This window comes from Sminthopsis crassicaudata, chromosome 2, assembly GCF_048593235.1.
Source record: "Sminthopsis crassicaudata isolate SCR6 chromosome 2, ASM4859323v1, whole genome shotgun sequence".
Lineage (NCBI taxonomy): Eukaryota > Metazoa > Chordata > Mammalia > Dasyuromorphia > Dasyuridae > Sminthopsis > Sminthopsis crassicaudata.
The window spans coordinates 189,169,574-189,190,585 of NC_133618.1; the positions used below are offsets into that span (position 1 = coordinate 189,169,574).

Genomic DNA, 21,012 nt, shown 5'->3' on the forward strand with positions numbered 1-21,012 from the left:
TATTTTTTTCACTTTTGAAATTTTATGATTATAATTTAGGTATAGCTTATCCATCTCTTTTGAAATGACCTTTTTTTTTTTTTTAAGTATTAGAGGAATTTTACATGTAGAATAAAAAATTTTGTTACTATTGCAAATCATGGGATGTGGATTTACTTTTTAAAAAAATCATCCTTACTAATATATTTTTTTTTTGCTTTAAAATAAGGAATATAAAATTAATATCCTCTAGTCTAGTTTGAAGATGAGTCTTAGCTAGGGATGGTGGAAATATACAGAAAATTTCAATATTTGTTGTAGTCTTTGTCTGAAATATGATACAATAATTGATGATTCAGGATTTCTGAATTTTTTTGTGAGTATTAATTTGAAAGACTTTTTTTTTTTTTTTTTTTTTTTTTTTTACTTAATATAATAAGCTGGTTCCATATATCTGTTAAAACCAGGTACCTTTTTCCTTCGTTGTAGACTTATAAGATATTTATTATCCAAAATAATATTTTTTTGTTGTTGTTGTTTTTAAGAAGACAAAGCACAGAGCTGATTACAAAACTGGAAGCTTGTTTATTTTGATGGTCTTTGATAGAAATTTTGTACTCTTATTTTAGGAAATTATAAACAATTTCCAAATGTGAGTGCTTCATGATGTTTCTGTTCTTTAATTTGTCTTTCCCTTTTAATCAAAAGAGGAAATTTTTTTAAAGCCATCCTTTATTGTCTGGGCTATTGAATTATTAAAAAAAAATTTTAAATCTATTTTCCTGAGTATTCTTTTTGATCTTATGAGTGCTAGCTATTTGTTTTCTTGACACTTATTTCTCCTTATTTTGCTGATTTCAGTATGTTTAAAATGAAAACATTTAAACAAAGTTCCAGAATGCTCATGACAGTGCTTAATATTCAGCCTGAAAATGTTTTAGTAATTAGTGGGATGAGATGAGATGAGAGTGTGGTTTGGGCTCTTGACCATGGTCATAGAGGAGTGTTACAGGATTTTTAAGTGACATGGATAATACTAATTGTACATTTATTTATGTAATCTCTTAAAAGTTTTCTAAGTATTTTTCCTTCCCACATCTGGGATAGGTGGTTTAAGAATATCCTTATTTCACAAAAGGGGAAATAGAGGCTAGAAAGGGCAAGTGATTTGCTTGCTGTCAAACAGCTAGGAAGTGCTTAGCCTTGGAAACTGATTGAGGTCTGTGGGTTCAAGTAAAAAAGCAAAAAAAAAATATTTCCACTTGCCTTACTAGAAGGATTTGACTTTTAGTAATTATTGTAGGTACTTGAAGTAAATTATTGGATTAGTAAATCAAACCTGTATTGTATAATATGTTAGTTTTGAATCATGCACATTTTTGTTCACTTTCCTTAGTGTTAATAATTAAAGCAATTATAATTAGGTCAATTAGTAGTATTTATAAGAAAAAAGTATCTAGTGCATAATTAATAAAGTGATTAAGTATTAATGAAAATTATAATGAACAAATATCTGAGGTATAATGCACTTCTGTGCATACACAAAGATGTTTTTGCTTTGGTTTTTGTTCATTTTATGTAGTTTTTCAATAATAATGTGTTAGTAACTAGCATTTATATATATTTTTAAATATGTTAAGTATATGTTTAGGATTTATATTTTCATTCATATTCTCATTATCCTTTTCCAACTAGTTTGAAGTTCATTTGAAGTTTCCCAGATCCTGAGTTTTTTTAGGAAAAAAATTATGTGCAGAATGTTATTAAATTGACTTATGGTACAAACTGTTCTTCCACCTGAATGTAAGCAATCTTTCCAGAACTTAGAGCTTAATGCCAATATTACAATTTCAAACACTGGTTTTACTGTATGTTAGTACTCAGGGATAATGAAACAAGGTGGAAATTGCTAGGGTTCCCAACTTTGTTCCAATTCTAAATTTAATTAAGTAAATGGCAAAGTCCATTGTATTATAGATTGGTTTACTGTGTGCTTCTGGAATTTCAGTATAGCTTTAATCCATAGCAAATAGGTGTTTATCAGATGGAAGAATGGGGCAGAGAAGCATAAAAAGGCCCTTGCATTACTTTGCTCAATCTTGATATATTAAACCACATGTGCCCTCCGCCTGAATTTTTTTAGGTAGGTTTTGTTGCCCTTATAAATTTAATGAGATACTTTCTGTTCCCAGTTTTCTATTTTCTAAGGTTAGCATCAAAGATTTGGAGCTAAAAGGGACCTTAGAGGTCATTAGATCCAACCCCATCATTTTACAGTTGAAGAAAATGAGACCCAGAAAAGTGAAGTGATTGGTCTGAAGGTCACATGGAACAAACAAACAGTAGAACTGTGATTTGAACTCATCATATCTAAATCACAAATTATTTAATAACTAAAATTAAGACTCACAGAAAGATAAATTTAGAAACCTGTTAGAAAAAACCCTAGTTCTTTCATTTTATAAACTATTTTCATATTATTACATGCTTGTAAAGCTATCTTAATATATCCAGAGATAAAGTTTATATATAACTGTGTGCCATCCATTGATTTGACTGACATTTCTTGTGATACTTTATTATAGAATATTCATGGTCTCTATCATGTCTCCAGTATTTTTACCTCATAGTTGAGATTGAATTTAAGGGTGGGCTCCAAGGGAATTGAACTTGGTAGGTAAAGGAATAACACTATGAAGACAGTTCAGGAATTTTCTCTCTTTTTTTTTTTTAATTTTACTAAATCTTTTAACTATGCAACATCCATTACATTCTTGCACTTAAGCTCTATCATTTCATGTTCAAAGATGAACTTTGTCTCTTTAAGTTCTGTCCCCTCTTTCTCTCCTGTCAGCATTGAGAAAGCATGCAAAACAAAAATATCTCTTTATAAGCATGTATATATTTAAGCAAAACAAAATTTCTTATTGGCTATATCAAAAAAAGAAGACATCTCAATCTGTGCTCTGAAGTCCTAGTCCAGCACCTCTCTGTTAAGATGTGAGCAGCATTTTTCAACGTTATTTCTCAGGAATTGTGATTGGTCATTATTTGGAGCAGAGTTCCCAAATTTTTTTTTTTTTTTTTAATAGTTTTGATCATCCAAGATTAGCTTTCTCACCTTTCCCACCCTGCCCTACCACACCCCCTTTGAAAATATAAGAAAAACAATAACCATTACCATGTATGGGCAATTAAAAGAAATTTTCTCTTTGGCCATGTCTTAAAAAAGTTTGTCTCATTCTGCATTTTAGTCCTTCACCTGGATCAGGAAATGGGCAATATGTTTCATCATTAGTCCTCTGGAATCCTGATTGGTCATTATGCTAGAAGTTCAACACAATAATACTCTACCTTAACCATAACTTGTGTATTCATTCTCAGATTTGTGGATAGCAGCTCAGATTCCCATTTGCCACCTTCATAAATATTTTAATACCAGTTCTGTTGAAAATGAGGTTCTGGTGTCATTTTCAACAGATCATTTCCACAATATGGAAGAAATTGTTTTCATACAGCTGCCAAACTAACATTCTTAAAGCATAGGTTTGACCGTATTTCTCCCTTGCTCAAGAACTTCAATGTGTCTTTTCCTCTTAAGATAAAATTCAGACTGTTCGTCATTTAAAGCCATTTCCTGAAATTGTTCAAATTGTTCTGTTTGTCATTTTTCATATAGAATTTGTCTCTCATCTCCATGCCTTTGTATATGTCAGAAATGTTCTCCCCAATCAGTCTTTTAGAATACTATAAATTCTCTTCAAGATCAATTTCAAATACTGCCTCCTTTAAAGGTGTCTTTCCTGATTTCTTGAGTATTGTGTTCCTGTGTCCTGAAATTACATTGCATTTACTCATCCGGTATATATGTTGTTTACTTGCAGTAGACTGTGAAAATGCAAGCTTGTTTCGAGGACAGACTATTTCAATCTTCTTTTTATATCCTCAGCATCTAGCGCAGGATTTAGTAAACAGGTACTTAAATGCTAAATGAACTAAATTGAAAATTCAAGTCATCCTAGTCCTAGCTATTCTATCCTATACTTCCCTTATGTACAGTGTTCAGATTACAACCAGTGATAACAGTTGTCATTTTTACCTCAATTGTTTTGACTTTTCACAGTGAAGAAGAAGAATATCTGGTATGGTTTCACACTGTATTGAAAGCCAAAAACCTTGGCATATAAGTCTGACCTCTGCCTGTAACTAAGTATATGACCTTAGGCACAATAAATAAAATTATTTTACAGCAAATAAAATTAGTGTTCATCTGAAAAATGAAAGGCTTAGATTTTTAAAAAAATCCAGTCATTTCCTTTTTTCCCTCTTATTTTCTCCCATCCTTATTTGCCAGTTCTCTACTCACCTTTGTGGAGGAAGAGAACATTTACTTGCCATATTCCACTTGCATTTTCAGAATCTACAGGTGTTTGGAAAATTATAAAAAATTAAAACTTTTTTGTAAGTACATAACTTTTAGAGTAAAATGAATTAATTTTATATGAAATATTTCAAATTTCTTTCTGTAGGTTTTTATGGTGTTTCATTTGATATTTCATACCTTATACCTGTGGAGGAGGCTTGCTCCTGTGGCAAATGCTTGTCCTCCTCATGTTCAATCATCTAATCATTAAAGATATTCTTATTTTCTGAAACTCACTTGATGAAGACTGCTCATGATCAGTTGGGGTTGCTTGGGAAAAGAATTTCAGGGAGCAAGTTGGTTCTTAGTCAAGTTAAGAATTTATTGCAAACAATGAGATGGATTTAGTCCTTAAGCTATCAGCAACAAGCTAGACAAAGGATCTTATGTTTATACAAAATTCTGGGCCAGGTGTGACAGGCTGAGTTAGTTCTTATGTGGGCAGTTGCCTAAAAGAAATTGAAAAAAAAGACAGTTGCTTGGGTTGTATGGTATGTTTTAAAGATCTCAATAAACAAGGTTAGCCACTTATGTCTCAAGTCTTAAAACATCTTTATTACTAGGGAAAGTATCTGTTTTTGCTGGGCAAATTTTCCATAGGGTAAGGTACAAGGCAAGAGTTAAAACCAATCAATCGCATCACAATCAAAACATACTAGTCTTCTCCCAACAAAGATTCTTATTGGAGAGTCATCAAATTGATTTGAGAGTTCCTTGTTCATCTTGTTAAATTCCTTGCAAGACACTCTTTGTCAAGGAACTCCCAAATCAATTTGGTTGTAAAGTGCTTTATATACATATTATTTAATTTGATTCTCACAACAACCCTGTGAGGTTGGTACTATTATACTTATGTTACAGAGCAGGAAAGTGATAATGCCAGAGATTTAAGAGACAAAAACAAACAAAAAAAACAAACCCAATTTGATTTTCTTTTCCTTTAAATAAATGATTTTGGAAGAAGTCTTGAAGGTGTTGCCATTGTATCTACTTGACTTGACTTTAGGAGAACATGATTTCATTGCTGTATATATATGCAGATCATGATGCCCCATATGATTTAGTACATTAGATGGTCAAGTGTTTATATAACATTGCTTTTAGCACTTGAAATCATAGGGTCTCAGATTGGGAACTTGAAAGACATTTAAAGACATTTAGTCCAACAATTTCATTTACAGATGAAGAAACTGAGGTACAGAAAACATGAATGACTTGCTTACAATAATATAAGAAGTAGCTGGCAGAGCCAGGATTTAAGCCAAGGACCCTCTGACTTGATCCACTTCTTTCCTGCTATATTTTTGTAGCTTCTGCACCTTCTCTTTTTCTAAAATAACCACTCCAAAAAGATCTAGAAAATAAATCAGACCAAATGCTATTTGGGAAAAAGCTAGAGGTCTGTAGATCTGGGGTTATAGTCTGGTCATGCCCAGAGAGAGGATGGGTACTTGGACAATAGGGGGTCCTAGATCCATCTTGGGATACCACAGCGGGAAAGGTTAGCTACTGACAACTCTTGACACATATTTTTCATTTCTTGATGCCTTTTTGATATTAGGAGCTACTGAAGGCTTTAGGCAATGTATCTAAAGAGGAGCAAATTTGGAAGTAAGGACCCAACAATGTGATTCAGTCCTCAGGAACAGAGCAGGATATCAGTTGCATCCCATCATGAATTCTATAGAAAAAATAATCAGAACAAAAACCTGGAGTTCTATCACAGTGAACCAAGTAGCTAAGTCTAATGATAGTCTACTATTAGGCAGACCCAAACCCAGCTCAATAACTTGCAGAGCTCACAGAGTTGGGATGGGGAAAAGGGTGGTTTATAAGAACATCAATGACACTGCCCTCATAAAACTCCAGTTAGGATTGCTTCTGAGATCCTGGAATATCACAAACACTAAATTGATATATTTTGTTTTTAATTCATCTAAATTTTTCCATATATTGTTTGCTTTCTCAGAGTGCCATTCCATATAACAAAAAGTATTTTTTCTTTTTAAGGACAATATAAAAGAGGAAGACAAAAAACTCCCAGCAAAACCAATCAATGAATGGAAAATATATGTAGTTGAATGGAAAATATATGTAGTTTGATACTTGTGAATCCATACTGATTCTTCTTATATCTCTTTGAAGTTATGTTTGTTCTTTGTAATTTTGTAACCTTTGCTTTCTTTTATTTATAAAATTACAGTGATAGTTTTTGTTTTTATATCATCTACATTTTCCCCAATATATCCTCTTTCTCAGAGATATGTTTGATTTTTTTTTCTTTTAAAGAAAAAAGAAATTGTCAAACCAATAAATATGTCAAAAACATTTCTGAAAACATAAAGTGTTCCACAACTTTGGACCTATCATCTCTGCAGTGTGGGAGGGAATAAGCATTTATTAAGTGCCTACTCCTAAATATCTTATAAATATTATCTCATTTGGGTGGGAAGAGATATCTTCTCACATTTCTTTGAGTTCATGATTATAAATAATATTCAGTTTTTATTTGTTTCATGCTGTTTTTTGTCATGGTTGTTTCAATGGTTTTTCCATTCAGATTGTTGTAATTTTGAATATTATTTTCTTGCCTTTATTTACTTCACTATTGCATCAATTTATATTAAATCTTTCCATACTTTTATATTCATTGTATTCATTGTTTCTTACAGTATAATAATATTCCCTCACACTGTTTTCTGTTTGTAAGCTTTTCAAGGATAGTCACCGCCTTTCCTTTCTACTTGTATTTTTATTTCCAGTGCTTAGCACAGTGCCTGATACATAGAAACACTTAATAAATAATTGACTTGACTATACTTATAGAAATCAACAATAAAGACCATCCTAACTCATTTCACTTAGTGACCTCATTTGTTCCCATGGGTTTATCATTTCTATGCAGATGACTTCTTGGGACTACAAATCCATCCCTCAAATGTCTTGTTGGTACCAGTCACACATACTTCAATTGCCTGTTGGACATTTCGAATTGAATGTTCTGGTGACCTTTTAAACTTCAACATATCCCAAATAGAATTCATTATTTTTCCTTTTAAATCTTACCTCTTTTCTTTGAAGGATACCACCATTTTTCCAAGCATTCAGATTCACAATCTTGATGTTGTCCTCAACTTTTCACTCTATCCCACATATACAGTCAGTTGCCAAATACTGCTATTTAATTTTATTTTTTATTATATTTTAACATATATTATTATTATATATTTTATTTATTTTTAAAATTGCTTCATTTCCTTTTTCTCTCCTCACATGATCAACATCTGAGATCTCAGCACCTTGTCATCTTTCATCTAGACTATTGTAGTAGCTTTCTAACGAATTTCTTATCTCAAGTTCATTCCTATTTATTTTTTTCTCATAGCTGACAAAATGATTTTTTAAAATTAGAAGTTTCATCAAGATGCTGTCATACTTAAGAAGTATCTCTCTTGTCTTTAGGATCAAATATACTATAGTTAACTTTTTGTTTTTTAAAATCTTTCATAACCTGGTTGAACATATCTTCTGCCTTGTATTTTGCTGTCCTTGTACTCTGGTCTAGTCAAACTAACTTTTTTGCTATTCTTCATGTTTTAATCTCATCTCTTGTAATCACTTGCTGTTGTGCTCTATCATGACTGGTATGCATTACATCTGCTTTTTAGAATTACATTTCTTTTAAAATGCAACTCAGATGTCACTTTATACATGGAACCTTTATTTATTCCCCCAGCTGCAGTGCTTTATCCCTCTACCTTGTATTATAATATAGTTAAAGATGTGTTATTTCCTTAGTTGAATGTAAGATACTCAAGGAGCTTTTCCCCATATGTTCCATTTCATTTCCTTTTTCCATACCTTTGCATAGCATGTCTTCCATGCTTAGATTGTACTTCCCTTTCATCTGTACCATGTCAGATATTATCAAAGTGTCATCTGCTATAAGATAAATTTTTGATCCTGCTATTTTATTGTACAATTCCTCTCCTATTATATTTTTTCTTTGTTTATGTTGTATATATTTTCCAAATACTCATCTGTGTTCATGTTGTGTACCTTAAATGATATAAGCTCCTTGAGGACAAGAACTATTTTAGAGGTATATTCTTAGCACCATGGACTTGGACATAGTAGTCTCTTAAAGTGTTTGAAAGAAAGAATGAATGAATGAGCACAAGTATTAAAAACAATTAACTGTGTGATACAATTTGTATACTGTTCTCATCAAGTATTTGAAAAATTGACTAAAGTCTGGTCTTCTTCAATTAATTATGCCTTGTGATAAGCCCTTTATATGAGGTAGCTACTTCTTATTGATATCAGTCATGGAACAGTAATGATATCTGTAAGAGCCAAAGAGTAAGATAATTACTTATAAATTATAACATAAATAATAAACAAAAACAAATTAATATAGAACAAATATAACAACATATTACTTAAAATATGTAACATGTAAACATATAAATGAAATATTAGTCATTCTTGTGTTGAATGTCAAGTATGTTTGTACACTTAGACTCTAATACACACCATGAGATATGCTATACTTCAGAATGCCAACCAGTTTGTCATTATAATTTTGTTTATAATAAATTTTGTAAAAAAGTGAAAATCATGCTACCATACACTTATGGGGCAGAATTATCGGTGGATTTCAGGAGTTACTTAGGAAAAAAAGTCTCCCCCAAATAAATTCTGAAGTACAATTCTGCTTATCATTTAAATCTTTCATAATGATCAAAGCCTACTTGTGAAGTCTTACTTTGTTGGAACTGTTCTATTGAACCCTTCAGAAAGATTAGTAATCAGGATTTGCTTTATCTTACAAATTTATTCATCAAATTTAATCAATTTAATTCAATTAATTCAATAATGAACATTTAATTCAATTAAATGAACAACTTATTAAACATTGTAATACAGCCACTATATTCAATAAATTGGGAGTCAAAGATGAAATAAGACATAGCCCCTTCCCCAAAGGAATTGATAGTGCTCATAGCCCCTATTGTGTGCAAAGGACTGAATCCAAGGTTAAGCTTAGGAGAGTACACAACAGTGAACTGAGGCTCAAATTCTAATTGTTGCACCCTGTTTTTTTTTTTAATCATTTTAAGTCATATTTTATGCTTTTAATTAAATATTATCACATTTCTTCTGTGCCTGTTTTCAGAAGTGCATTTATTTTTAATTTTCATTAAAAATTTGTTGATTTCCAAATTCTTTTCTTTCCCTCAGCCTGTTGTCAGTTATACATGCAAAATCATGCAAAATATATTTCCATATTAGCCATGTTTAAAAAATCAAGGAAAATGAAAAAAAAAGTGAAAACTTTATACTTTATCTGCACTTAGCTTTCATCAGTTTTCCTTCTGGATGAGAAGCATTTTTCATTATAAGTCCTTCAAAATGGTCTTGGATCTCTATGTTGATCAGAATAGCTGTCTTTCACAGTTGATTATTGTATCACTTTTCTGTTACTGTGTACAATGTTCTTCTAGTCCTGCTTATTTTACTTTGCTTCAATTTGTAAAAAAGTCTTCCTTCCCAGGTTATTTTGAAACCATTCTGTTCAGCATTTTTTATAGCATAATAGCATTCCATCACAATCCTATATCACAACTAGTTAGTCATTCCACAATTTATAGGCATCTCCTCAATTTCCAATTCTTTGACACCACAAAAAGAGTTGCTATAAATATTTTTGTACATATAGGTCCTTTTCCCTTTTTAATGATCTATTTGGGATTATTTGATTAGATTTTATCTAGTTCTTAAAAGAGAAGTTGAGATCCTCCACTAATAAAGTTGTACTCATTTAACTTTTTAACTTCTTGTTCTTCTTTTTTTTTTAAACTCATTTTCCTTTTCTTTTAAAAATTTGGCTTCTCTGCTATTTGGGGCATATGTGTTTCTTATTACTTCATTGTCTTGAATCCATTCTGTTGGCTACTTCTGTTTTGTGGATGAGTTCATCACATTCAAATTCACAATTGTGTTTACCAAGTGTATATTTCCCTCCATCCTATTTTTGCCCCTATCTGTTGTTTTCTTTCTTTTTATCCTGTTCCTCCTCTAAAGTCTATTTTGCTTCTAACCACTACACTGTTTTGGTTTTTCTTAATCTGCCATCTTTTTTGTCATCTCTCCTGTTGTCTCCCACCTTTTCTCATCCTTTACATCCTGATTCTCTTTTTGGTAAAATATTTCTATACTCAAAGGATTTTTTTTTTAATTGTGTGTGTGTGTGTGTGTGTGTGTGTGTGTGTGTGTGTGTCTGTGTGTGTGTATTTTTCATCTTTGAATCAGTTTCAATGAGAGTGAGAATCATTGTTGCCCAGCCATCTCCCTCCCATTTCCCCCTTTTATATCAAAACTTTTTTATGCATACCTTTTTCACATGAGATAATTTTCCTTTCTCTTCCTCTTCTCCCATGTATATATCTTTCTCACCCCTTCATTTTTTTTAGATCATCTCAACATAATCCACACACTCATGCCATTTATTTATGTAGATTCTTTCTAACTGCCCTGATACTGATAGTTACATGTATCATGCATAATTTATATTAGATTGCTTGATGTCTTGGGGAGAGAGGGTAGGGAATTAAGGGAGGTCCAAAAATTTGGAAACTTTAAATCTTAGAAATTTTGTTGCAAACTATCTTTATATGTAAGTGGAAAAAAATAAAATACTATTAACTGTGAAATAAAAAAAAAAGGAGTTAACATGTATCATTTTCCCATATATAGGAATGTAAACAGTTTAACTTTAGAAAGTCTTTTTATTTATTATTTAATTTTTTAAAAATTAATTTTATAATTATAACTTTTTTTTTGACAGTACATATGCATAGGTAGTACTTTTTTTTTTTTTTTTTTTTTTTTTTTTTACAACATTATCCCTTGTACTCCCTTCTGTTCCGAATTTTTCCTCTCCTTCCCTCCTCCCCCTCCCCTAGATGACAGGCAGTCCCATATATGTTAAATGTGTTATAGTATATCCTAGATCTAATAATATATGTGTGCAGAACCGAATTTCTTGTTGCACAGGAAAAATTGGATTCAGAAGGTAAAAATAACCTGGGAAGAAAGATAAAAATGCAAACAGTTTACACTCATTTCCCAGTGTTCCTTTTATGGGTGTAGCTGATTCTGTCCATCATTGATCAATTGGAATTGGATTAGCTCTTCTCTATGTTGAAGATATCCACTTCCATCAGAATACATCCTCATACAGTATCATTGTTGAAGTGTATAATGATATCCTAGTTCTGCTCATTTCACTCAGCATCAGTTGATGCAAGTCTCTCCAAGCCTCTCTGTATTCCTCCTGTTGGTCATTAGAAAGTCTTTTTAAAAAAAATTAAAATTAAAATTTTGTTTTTTTTGCTGAGGCAATTGGGGTTAAGTGACTTACCCAGGGTCCTACAGCTAGGACATGTTAAGTGTCTAAGACCAGATTTGAACTCAAGTCCTCTTGACGTCAGGCCTGGTGCTCTATCTACTGTGCCACCCAGCTGCCCCTAGAGAGACTTTTTACATCTTGATTTTTCATGCTTCTTTTGTGTCATGTATTTAGTTGTCAAATTTTCTATTCAACTCTGGTCTGCTTGAAAGGCCTCTTTTACTAAACACTAATTTTTTTTTTTCTCTGAAGAATTATCCTCAGTTTTGTTGGGTATTCTTTTTTTTCTTTTCTTTTTTTTTTTTTTTTAACCATATGACTTCTGTTCAGATTTAATTCAGTTCAGCAAATGTTTCTTTAGCACCTACTATGCATAAAATATTCTGCTAAGGACTGGTGATACAGTGACAAAAATGAAGTTATAACCCTGCCCTCAAAGAGCTTACCTTCTACTATAAACAAACAAGGAAGTATCTGAATAATTTCTGTAATCAAGTTAGCCAACCAAATTGGTTAATTTTGATTACAAAATCAAATTTGGGTCCTAAATTACTTGGATGTGCTGCTAATTTTGATCAGATTATTGGACTGGTTGCCAAATGTCCACATCCTTTAAGGCTTTTCATATAGGACTTACCTTTTCTTTTCTTTTCTTTTTTTTTTTTTTTATAATTTTTATAATTATAACATTTTCTTTGACAGTACATATTCATAGGTAATTATTATTATTTTTTTTTTACAACATTATCCGTTGTACTCCTTTCTGTTCCAAATTTTCCCCTCCTTCCCTCCACCCCCTCCCCTAGATGGCAGCCATTTCCATACTTATTAAATATTTTATAGTATATCCTAGGTACAATATATATGTGCAGAACCAAATTTTGTTGTTGTTGTTGCAAAGTGGGTATTCTTCTTAATTGTAAATTAAGGTTAATCTTAGTTCCTCTGGATTTTGAATATCATATTGCAGCCTCTCCACTTCTTTAACAGGAAGTTAAAAAATCTAGTTTTAGTTACTTTGGTTCTGTGATATCTGAATGATTTCTTTCTGGATATTTGACATATTTACTCTTTAATCATGGAACACTGGAATTTGGCTATAGTATTCCTGTTATTTTTCATTTTAGGATCTCTCTTGGGCGTTGATAAGTAGATTCTTTTCATTTTTATTTTACCTTCTGATTCTAAGATATCTGGGCAGTTTTCCTTTATAATTTCTTGAAATGTTTTTTTTTTGTTTTTGATAATTGACTTTAGGAAATTCCAAAAATTTAAAATTTTTCTAGCCTCAGTTTTTTTTTCAGTGAGATATTTTTCTATTGTTTCATTCTTTTGATTTTGTTTCATTGTTTCTTAGCTTCCACTTGTTTAATTAGAATTTTTAAGGAATTATTTTTTCTGGTGAGCTTTTGCACTTATTTTTCCCATTTGTTCCAATTCTGATCTTTAAGGAGTTTACTGAAGAAGTGAAATTCTGTACCTCCTTTTCCATCTGACCTATTTTGCTGTAAATATTCTTGGTGAATTTTTGACCCTCTTTTACTATTTGACCAATTCTATTTTTAAAGTATTATTTTCTTTAGTATTTATCAAGTTATTGAGTCTCTTTTCATAACTTTCTTGCATTGCTTTCATTTCTTTTCTCAATTTCTCTTCTGCTACTTTTATTTCTTTATTTAACTCTTCCAGGAATTCTTATTGGCATTATGCCCAGTTTGCAGTCTGTCCCTCCCTCCACCCCCCCCCCCCTTTGAGACTTTGCATGTAGCTGTTTTCACATTGTTGTTTTCTTGTTTTGATTTTCCCTGTTACCAAGGTAGTTTTTTATGTTAGGTCCCTTTTTGTTGTTTGTTCATTTTTCCAGCCTACTTCTTGACTTTTCACTTAATATTTAAGTAGAGCTTTGTTCCTGGATTAAAAGTGGAGCACTGTTCCAAGCTTTAGACTTTTTTTGTGCTAATGCTTTCAGAACTAGTTCTGGGGGTCTGTATTTTTTTTTTTTTTGTTGCTTTCTAAATAGTATAATCTAGGGTTAGGTGTTGTCACTATTTACTCGGCCTGTTCTCTGGTCGTTACCTAAAAAAGTCCCCTTGCTTCTGCAGCTATAGGGGTTAGTGTTCCCCTCTGCCTGGAAATTGTGCTAGATCTCTGTTTTCGTACTCTTTCAAGTACTGATACTCTTCTTGATGTTTGGCATTGCATATGAACAATGCAACAGGATTCTGTGCCCAGTGCCAGCTTAAGATATATTGTAATTTTCTATTTTAAATTTAATAGTATTTTATTTTTTTTCCAATTACATGTAAAAATAGTTTTCCATATTCATCTTTGTAAGATTTTGAGCTTTAATGCTTTTTCCCTCCCTCCCTTTCTTCTCCCCTGTCCAAGATAGGAAGCAATTAGATAGATATAGGTTATACATGTACAATAATATTAAACATTTCCTTATTAGTTATGTTGTGAAATCTGACCAGTTACTTCACCCCTCTTTACTGTCTCTGAGCTGAGAGCCCTGGAAGCTGCTGTTGCTACAATGGCAGCTATCACTAAGGCCCATACTTGATGCTATATTCTTGTGTGTGCTTTAGGCCAAGTTCCCACCCACATGTTATAGACCTCATCTGCTGACTTCCTGAGATGTCTTGAACTGGAAAAATGTTTCATCCTGACTTTTTGTTGGTTCGTTTACTCCAACATTCAATTTTCTTTATTTGTTCCCCCCCCCCCCCCCGAGGCTGGGGTTAAGTGACTTACCCAGGGTCACACAGCTAGGAAGTGTTAAGTGTCTGAGACTAGATTTAAACTCGGGTCCTCCTGAATTCAAGGCTGATCCTCTATCCACTGCACCACCTAGCTTTCCCAACTTTCAATTTTCGATGTAATTTTAAAGTTGTTTGGAGGAGAATATTGGAAGTGTTGGCTTGGGTTGCTGCATTTACTCTTTCATCTTGATTTTGCCTCCTCCATGAGTTTTTCATAAGTTGCTAAAGCCTCCATCTCCCAAATCAATAGTTGGTAACCTTCTGGTTTTAAGTATCTTCAAATTTAGCTAAGTTTGGTCTTCATTCAATAGAAATTGTCTATACTTTGGCCCCCATTGTAAAAACCTTTTTAATTCAACCATATCCAATATTCTATAGACATAGCCCATAAGAACTCTATGCCATGATGAGGTATTCAGATATGACTTTAGTGGTCACTATTATGATATAAAACTTAGGATAAGGTAGAAAAGCATGTGTAAAATTTTGACCTGCTCACTTGTTATTTCATATTACAGGATTTTTTGTCTCTTATAAAATCTTTTGCTAGGTTCAGGGAGCCAGTTTTCGAGGTTGGAAAGAAGTGACCTCAATGTTTAATAAAGATGATGAACAGCAACTACTAGAAAAATGCAAATCTCCAAAGTTTAAAGGGTAAGTAGTAAAAAGATTGTCAAAAAACATTGAACATTGAAAGAATAAGACAGGGAAACCAACTTGAATGAATAAAGAAAATGGTTTGTTGTGTTTAGTGTAATTATGTTAAAATGCATTTGCATCTTAAATTTTCAAGCATTTTGGAGGAAATTTTTATTGTTTGGTTGTTTGAATTATGTCTGACTCTTCTATGACACTTCACCACTTATTTTACAGATGAGACACTGAGAACAAACTTGAGTTTCATAGCTAGAAAATATATGAGGCCAGATTTGGACTCATCAAAATAAATCTGTCTGATTCAAAGCTAGATGCTGTATTCACTGTGCCTCCTTTTAACTCTTTACAAGTGGTAGTATTTTTTTATTTTTAAGGAATTATTTTTCTACAAGCCAACAAATTAGCTACATTTATGATATAATTAGTTGTTTTACTGTAAACCATCCAGAATTTCTTTGCCTTATATTTCTTTAAATTAACTAACTGAATTATTTAAAAAATCTTGGTATTTTATTTAATAAAGACTGCATTCAGTTTGACATCATTTTGAAAACTTTTTTTATCTTGTTATAAAAAAATTACTTCCTGAAGTTAGTTATTAAACTTGAATTTTAACTTAAGCAACAATAATAATACTCAAGCATAAAATGAGCATTAGAAAATAAATTGAACTACTTTAGAAATTTGGCACTTTTAAGTTTTAGTAGCTTTACAGATATATTTATATGCATATATAATTTTAAATTGGTTTTTAATGACTTAAAAATTATAAGTATGTTACATTGGTAATACCAATAGGTACATTTTAAAAAGATTAATTACTTGGAAATACTTTTATTTGTTCTAATGAATATTGTAATCCTTGACTTTACTTTATCTGGCTAAAGTGATTTGACCTAAACCAATATTCTTTTGTGGATGAGCTGGTTTCAGGAAGTTCTGTTGGTAGGCAAGATGATAAACTGGATAATTTTTAAATCTTTTCTTCTCTTTATGTCATAGAACCTTTCCCCAATTCTAGTTATAGTTTACTTTGTGGAATAGATGATTTCCTGAATTAGGCATTTGAAGAAAATAAAACCATTTATAAAACTTGCTGAGGAAGAATCCTAGTTAAAGATATTTAGCTGCAAATCCTTTTTGTAAATTGTATAATCTCACCTCTTCATTTGTGTTATATGTAATCTATATTTTTGTAGTCATATTTCAGATTGTGATTTTTTCCCCCTAAGGCAATTGGGGTTAAGTAACTTGCCCAGGATCACACAGCTAGGAAGTAGTGTCTGAGGTTTGATATGAACTCATGTCCTCCTGACTTCACAGCTGGTGCATCTATCCACTGTGCCATGTAGCTGACCCTTCAAATAATGTTTTGGAATTATTGATAAGTTTTTATCAGTTTGCGACATAATATTATGTAAGGCTGATCCATGCGCTGTTCTTTGCCCCTAGTGTTTTTTCATGGAGACTGTTTGATTCAGATTTCCAAGTCCTTTAAAGTGAATTGTATAAAGGTAATGGTTTTACAGGCAAATAGAAACAGAGACCACTAAATTAAACATAAAAATCCTCGTGGACCACATATTGGCTTGGAAGAACACATATTAATATTATCTGTGTTCTATTGCATTCTTATTTTACTATTTTCCAATTACATTTTAATCCAGTTAGGGCCAAAATTGTTATCTGTAATGGAATATGTATTTGACACTTCTTCTGTTGTTTTTAACCTATTTTCCATCTCTCATCCTAAAATTTACCTTTGATCCATTATCTTTTAACTTAGAGGAGCCATAGTTCTTTCACTTTAAAATGTATTTATTTTCTGTTCTTATAAATGTAATTAGACTTCCACATTTTTTTTTAAGTCATAGGAGGGAATCTCTAATGTTATTAATAAGGAAAATGCTAAATACATGACAATTTATTTTAGTTTTATTATAATTGTAAAACAATTTAATCAAAGTAGGTACTCCCTCTGTCTATGCAGGTTGTGATCTTTCAACCCTTTAGTAAATAGTCTTTCTTCATGAATTGCTTTGCCTTTCCCTATCCTAGTTCATCTTTTGGTTACAGATCCTTTGATAAATTTTGATAAACTGTTAATTTTTGGTATTGATTTTAGATTGATTGGGAATGTTAATTTTGTAAATTAAACTTTTGAGGAATGCTTTCAAAATGGTTTTAGTAACTCCCCCAGTTAAAAATTACCTAATATTTTATATGTCTAAATTTAAAAAAATAAGTATAAAAATATCAAAAGTTTTTTGGGGGGACAGTTTTCAATATTTAACATTTTAATCTTTCTCAGAACTAACTTAAGAATAAAAGAAGACATGAAGACTGAAAAGAAATCTGGATTTTGGGACAGTTTGGTGTTAAAACAGAATATGCAATCCAAGAAACCAGATGAGATCGAGGGATGGGAGCCACCTCAGATTACTCTTGAAGATACAGCCACTGATTTAGGTGACTCTTCTAGGGACCATCTCTCCTGGCCAGGTTGGGAAGATGAGACTAAAGGTTCTACAAAATACACCAACCTGACTAGCTCAGGAAACAGTTCTAGATGGAGTATCAAATCAGCTGGAAAATTGGTCAGCATTAGACGGCAAAGCAAAGGTAATCTTACTGATAACTGGGAAGAATTAGAATGATAGGAATTTGAAATACTTCATACACGAAAATGTTCCTTGATGTTTATGTATAGTCAAACCAAAATTTGCTCAATATTGCACCTGTATGCTTAATTTTGTTCAGATTCTTATAAATATTTTCTCTATTATTTTTAATTAGTATATCAACAGATGATTCATCTGCTTTCTTCATTTAAAAAGAATTGAAAACCTCTTTTGTGCCTATTTTTCACATTTGGATTTTTCCAGTATGTCAGATTGTTGAAGTAACCAAAAATACTGTATTTCCTTTGTGAATGTATACACTGGTTTTGAAATTGACTGCCTTATCTAGAAACTTCTAGGTTTTTGGAATCCCAAGACTTCTGAAGCTACAGATGTTAATTTTGGATGAACTTCCTCTAAAAAGCCAGTGTTAATTTGTAATTTGCCACAAATCTTTTTTCATGCCAGATTTTATTATCTGAGAATCTTCTTTCCTTGTTTTTAAATTACTCATTCTGTTTCTCTTTGTATGTTGTATGTAATATGAGACTGTAGCAATTGTACAATTCTCTTCCATTGTTAGAAACGTGCAGTCAATAAGTCTTCCAGAGGTTAAGCTAAAATTTATTTAAGTTAGCGAAAAATTAAAACTTTACCTTTAAAAAAACTTGGTTAAACAGTTAAATCAGAAAGTTAAGTTATAATTGAGTGTAAAAAATATCCAAAAAAAATTATATTCTTGCAGTGCCTGTGGAGAAATAGTTTCTAGTTTGCACATGAATTGTAATGATTTTGGCTTTGTTTTGATTTTATTTTTCCTTAGTTCTCTTTTTTGACTTTTAAATATTGATCTTTATTTTTTAATTATTTATTCTAAAAAGTCACTGTGTTTTTGTGTTGTTAGGGTAACTAAGGAATGAAAAAGAATGTGTGCTTACTATGTGTCTTGGTACTTTTAATTTTAGTTTGGAAATTAAATTGATGTACTTCTGTTCATTACAGATTTCAAACTGTATATAAAACTGAAAGTGCCTCTTTTTTCTATCATAACCACAGATCTGGGTTTAATTCTCAAAATGATATTCTTAATGTAAAGGGTGTTAGTTACATCTTGTCTTGTAAAAAAAAATGCCTATTTTTAGCAGAAAAAATAATTTATGGCTGATCCATTATTATCACTATGAAGTTATTTCTTGAAGTAAAAAAAAAATTTTAAATCTCTAAACTTTATTGTTGTCTTTAACTATGTGCTTGCTCATGTCAGGTGTCTTTAGCAATATGCCACTTCACCAGGGATTCTTAGATATCTCTTTTATCTGAATTACCAACTTGTTTGAGAAGAAAAAAAAGTCATAGCTTTTATTGGTAAAGAATAGTTTCTTTGGGATTTTTTCAGGAGAAGGTTATATGCTTTAAAATATTCAGTTTATCAGCATTATTATACTGCACCCTGTAAACCACATAATACAAATGTAGTTCTGTTCAGCTCAATTTAAGTGGACTTTTCCAATTAACATCTCCATGAAATATTCAAACATGTCTGATAGTAAAATAAATATGTAAAGAATTCCCCCAAAATACTGAATTTTAGGAAAAATATGATCTTTGATAAGAATATTCAGAAAGATGCTGTTTTGAAAATGGACATGAAATAATTAAGTTTTTTGTTCGTAGTGTAATAGAAAGCTTTTTTTAAATACTATGCTACTTTGCCTTGTTAAGAAAGAAAAATAATTTGCCTCAGGTAAATAAGTTGATATTTGTTTTTGTTTCCAGCATTTTTGCAGCAGTTTGCTAAAATCACATAAGGATGTATTTTATAATTCATAGATCTATTTCATAGTTTATTTAAAAAGTTTAAGATCAGAAAAGCAGTGTTTTGACATGTTTTCAGCTAATGCTTACACAAGATAATAGAAACGATTCAATTGAAGACCGTATAACAATCCTTTAGTTGCAGAAAGAGGTCAGGAAATGCCATTACTTTTTTCTTCTTATTGGAAGTTCTCTTATACCGTGACCAGTTGTGATCTTTATGCCTTGCATAGTTTATTGTCAAGTGCCTGTATTTCACCTTTTAATATATTCGTGAAGCATAGCTGGAGAAATAGCCCTGTATAATTACAAAAAAATTCCCATAATCTGAAGTACTCTGAAGTTAAAACTTTATTTGGATCAAAATTAGCTGTGTAACTTATCTGACTTTTTCCTTCCTACAGATGACACATATTAAAGTAAAATATTAATGTTTTCTATCATAATTGTGTCTGATTTTATGGTAAAATAAATATGTTGTGATTTTAATATAATAATTTATTACATTTTGTAGCATAATTTCTTTTGAAGAAAATTTCACTAAAGTGAATTTATCTTTCTTTTTTTCCCAAAGGCATTTCATTAAATCTCTTAATCAGAAAATATTGAGGCCTTAGTTTAGGATTTAAATGTTTATATATCCTGAATATGATCAGGAGTACTGTATGCATGTAACAGGGATACTATTTAACTCTAAGGTTTTGTTTGATTTTGATGAGAAATTGGTTATACTTCACAAAAGGTAGATTAAGAATGAATTTTAAGGTTATATAAAATAAAATTTTACTTAAATCTTTCCCCCCTGTTGCCAATTTGCATGATTATTGGCTTTTACTTAAGTTAATGTGTTGGATGACTGTAATTTGTCACATAGTGACTTGACTTTTTTTTTTCAAATGCTAATAATACTTGTACAATTTTCACATAAATAAAGACTTAATTTAAACTGGAGTTTCATGATTTTTTAAAAGTTTTCAAAATTTCCTTGTAGCATTTTATTTTTGGTGTATCAGTCACAATAACTAAGTTATTAGTGGTTGGTGGGACCTGGTGGGACCTGTCTCTAAAATATCTTTTCTTCATATGTGTTGTACAGGTGAGTATCAGGTGTTCAAGAAGGGTCATTATATTGTGCATTATGACTGGTTCAGTTTTCCTTGATTTTACCATTGGTTCCTTAGTATGTTCAATAAACCATCATCTTCTTGGTTCCCAACTTTGTTAAACATGGAATCGTAGTCAGATATAGGGTTTTGGATCAGAAATTTGGCCTGGGATTCATCTGGTTTGATCTTGTCATTTTTCAGATGTCAAAACAGGCTATGGACACAAAGAGAGTCA

The 21,012-nt window shown here is 31.4% G+C and overlaps 1 protein-coding gene across 6 annotated transcripts in view; it reads left to right on the forward strand.

Annotated features, from left to right (window-relative positions):
* Positions 1–20,617, forward strand: part of TDRP (testis development related protein) — a 127,212-nt gene extending 106,595 nt beyond the window's left edge. For all 6 annotated transcript variants that reach the window (XM_074287982.1, XM_074287981.1, XM_074287983.1 and 3 more), the window contains 2 exons: positions 15,129–15,232; positions 17,547–20,617. In XM_074287982.1, the coding sequence (XP_074144083.1) occupies positions 15,129–15,232; positions 17,547–17,892 (450 nt within the window). In that variant the 3' untranslated portion in view covers positions 17,893–20,617. The remainder of the gene's footprint in view (positions 1–15,128; positions 15,233–17,546) is intronic.
* Positions 20,618–21,012: the final 395 nt, after the last annotated feature.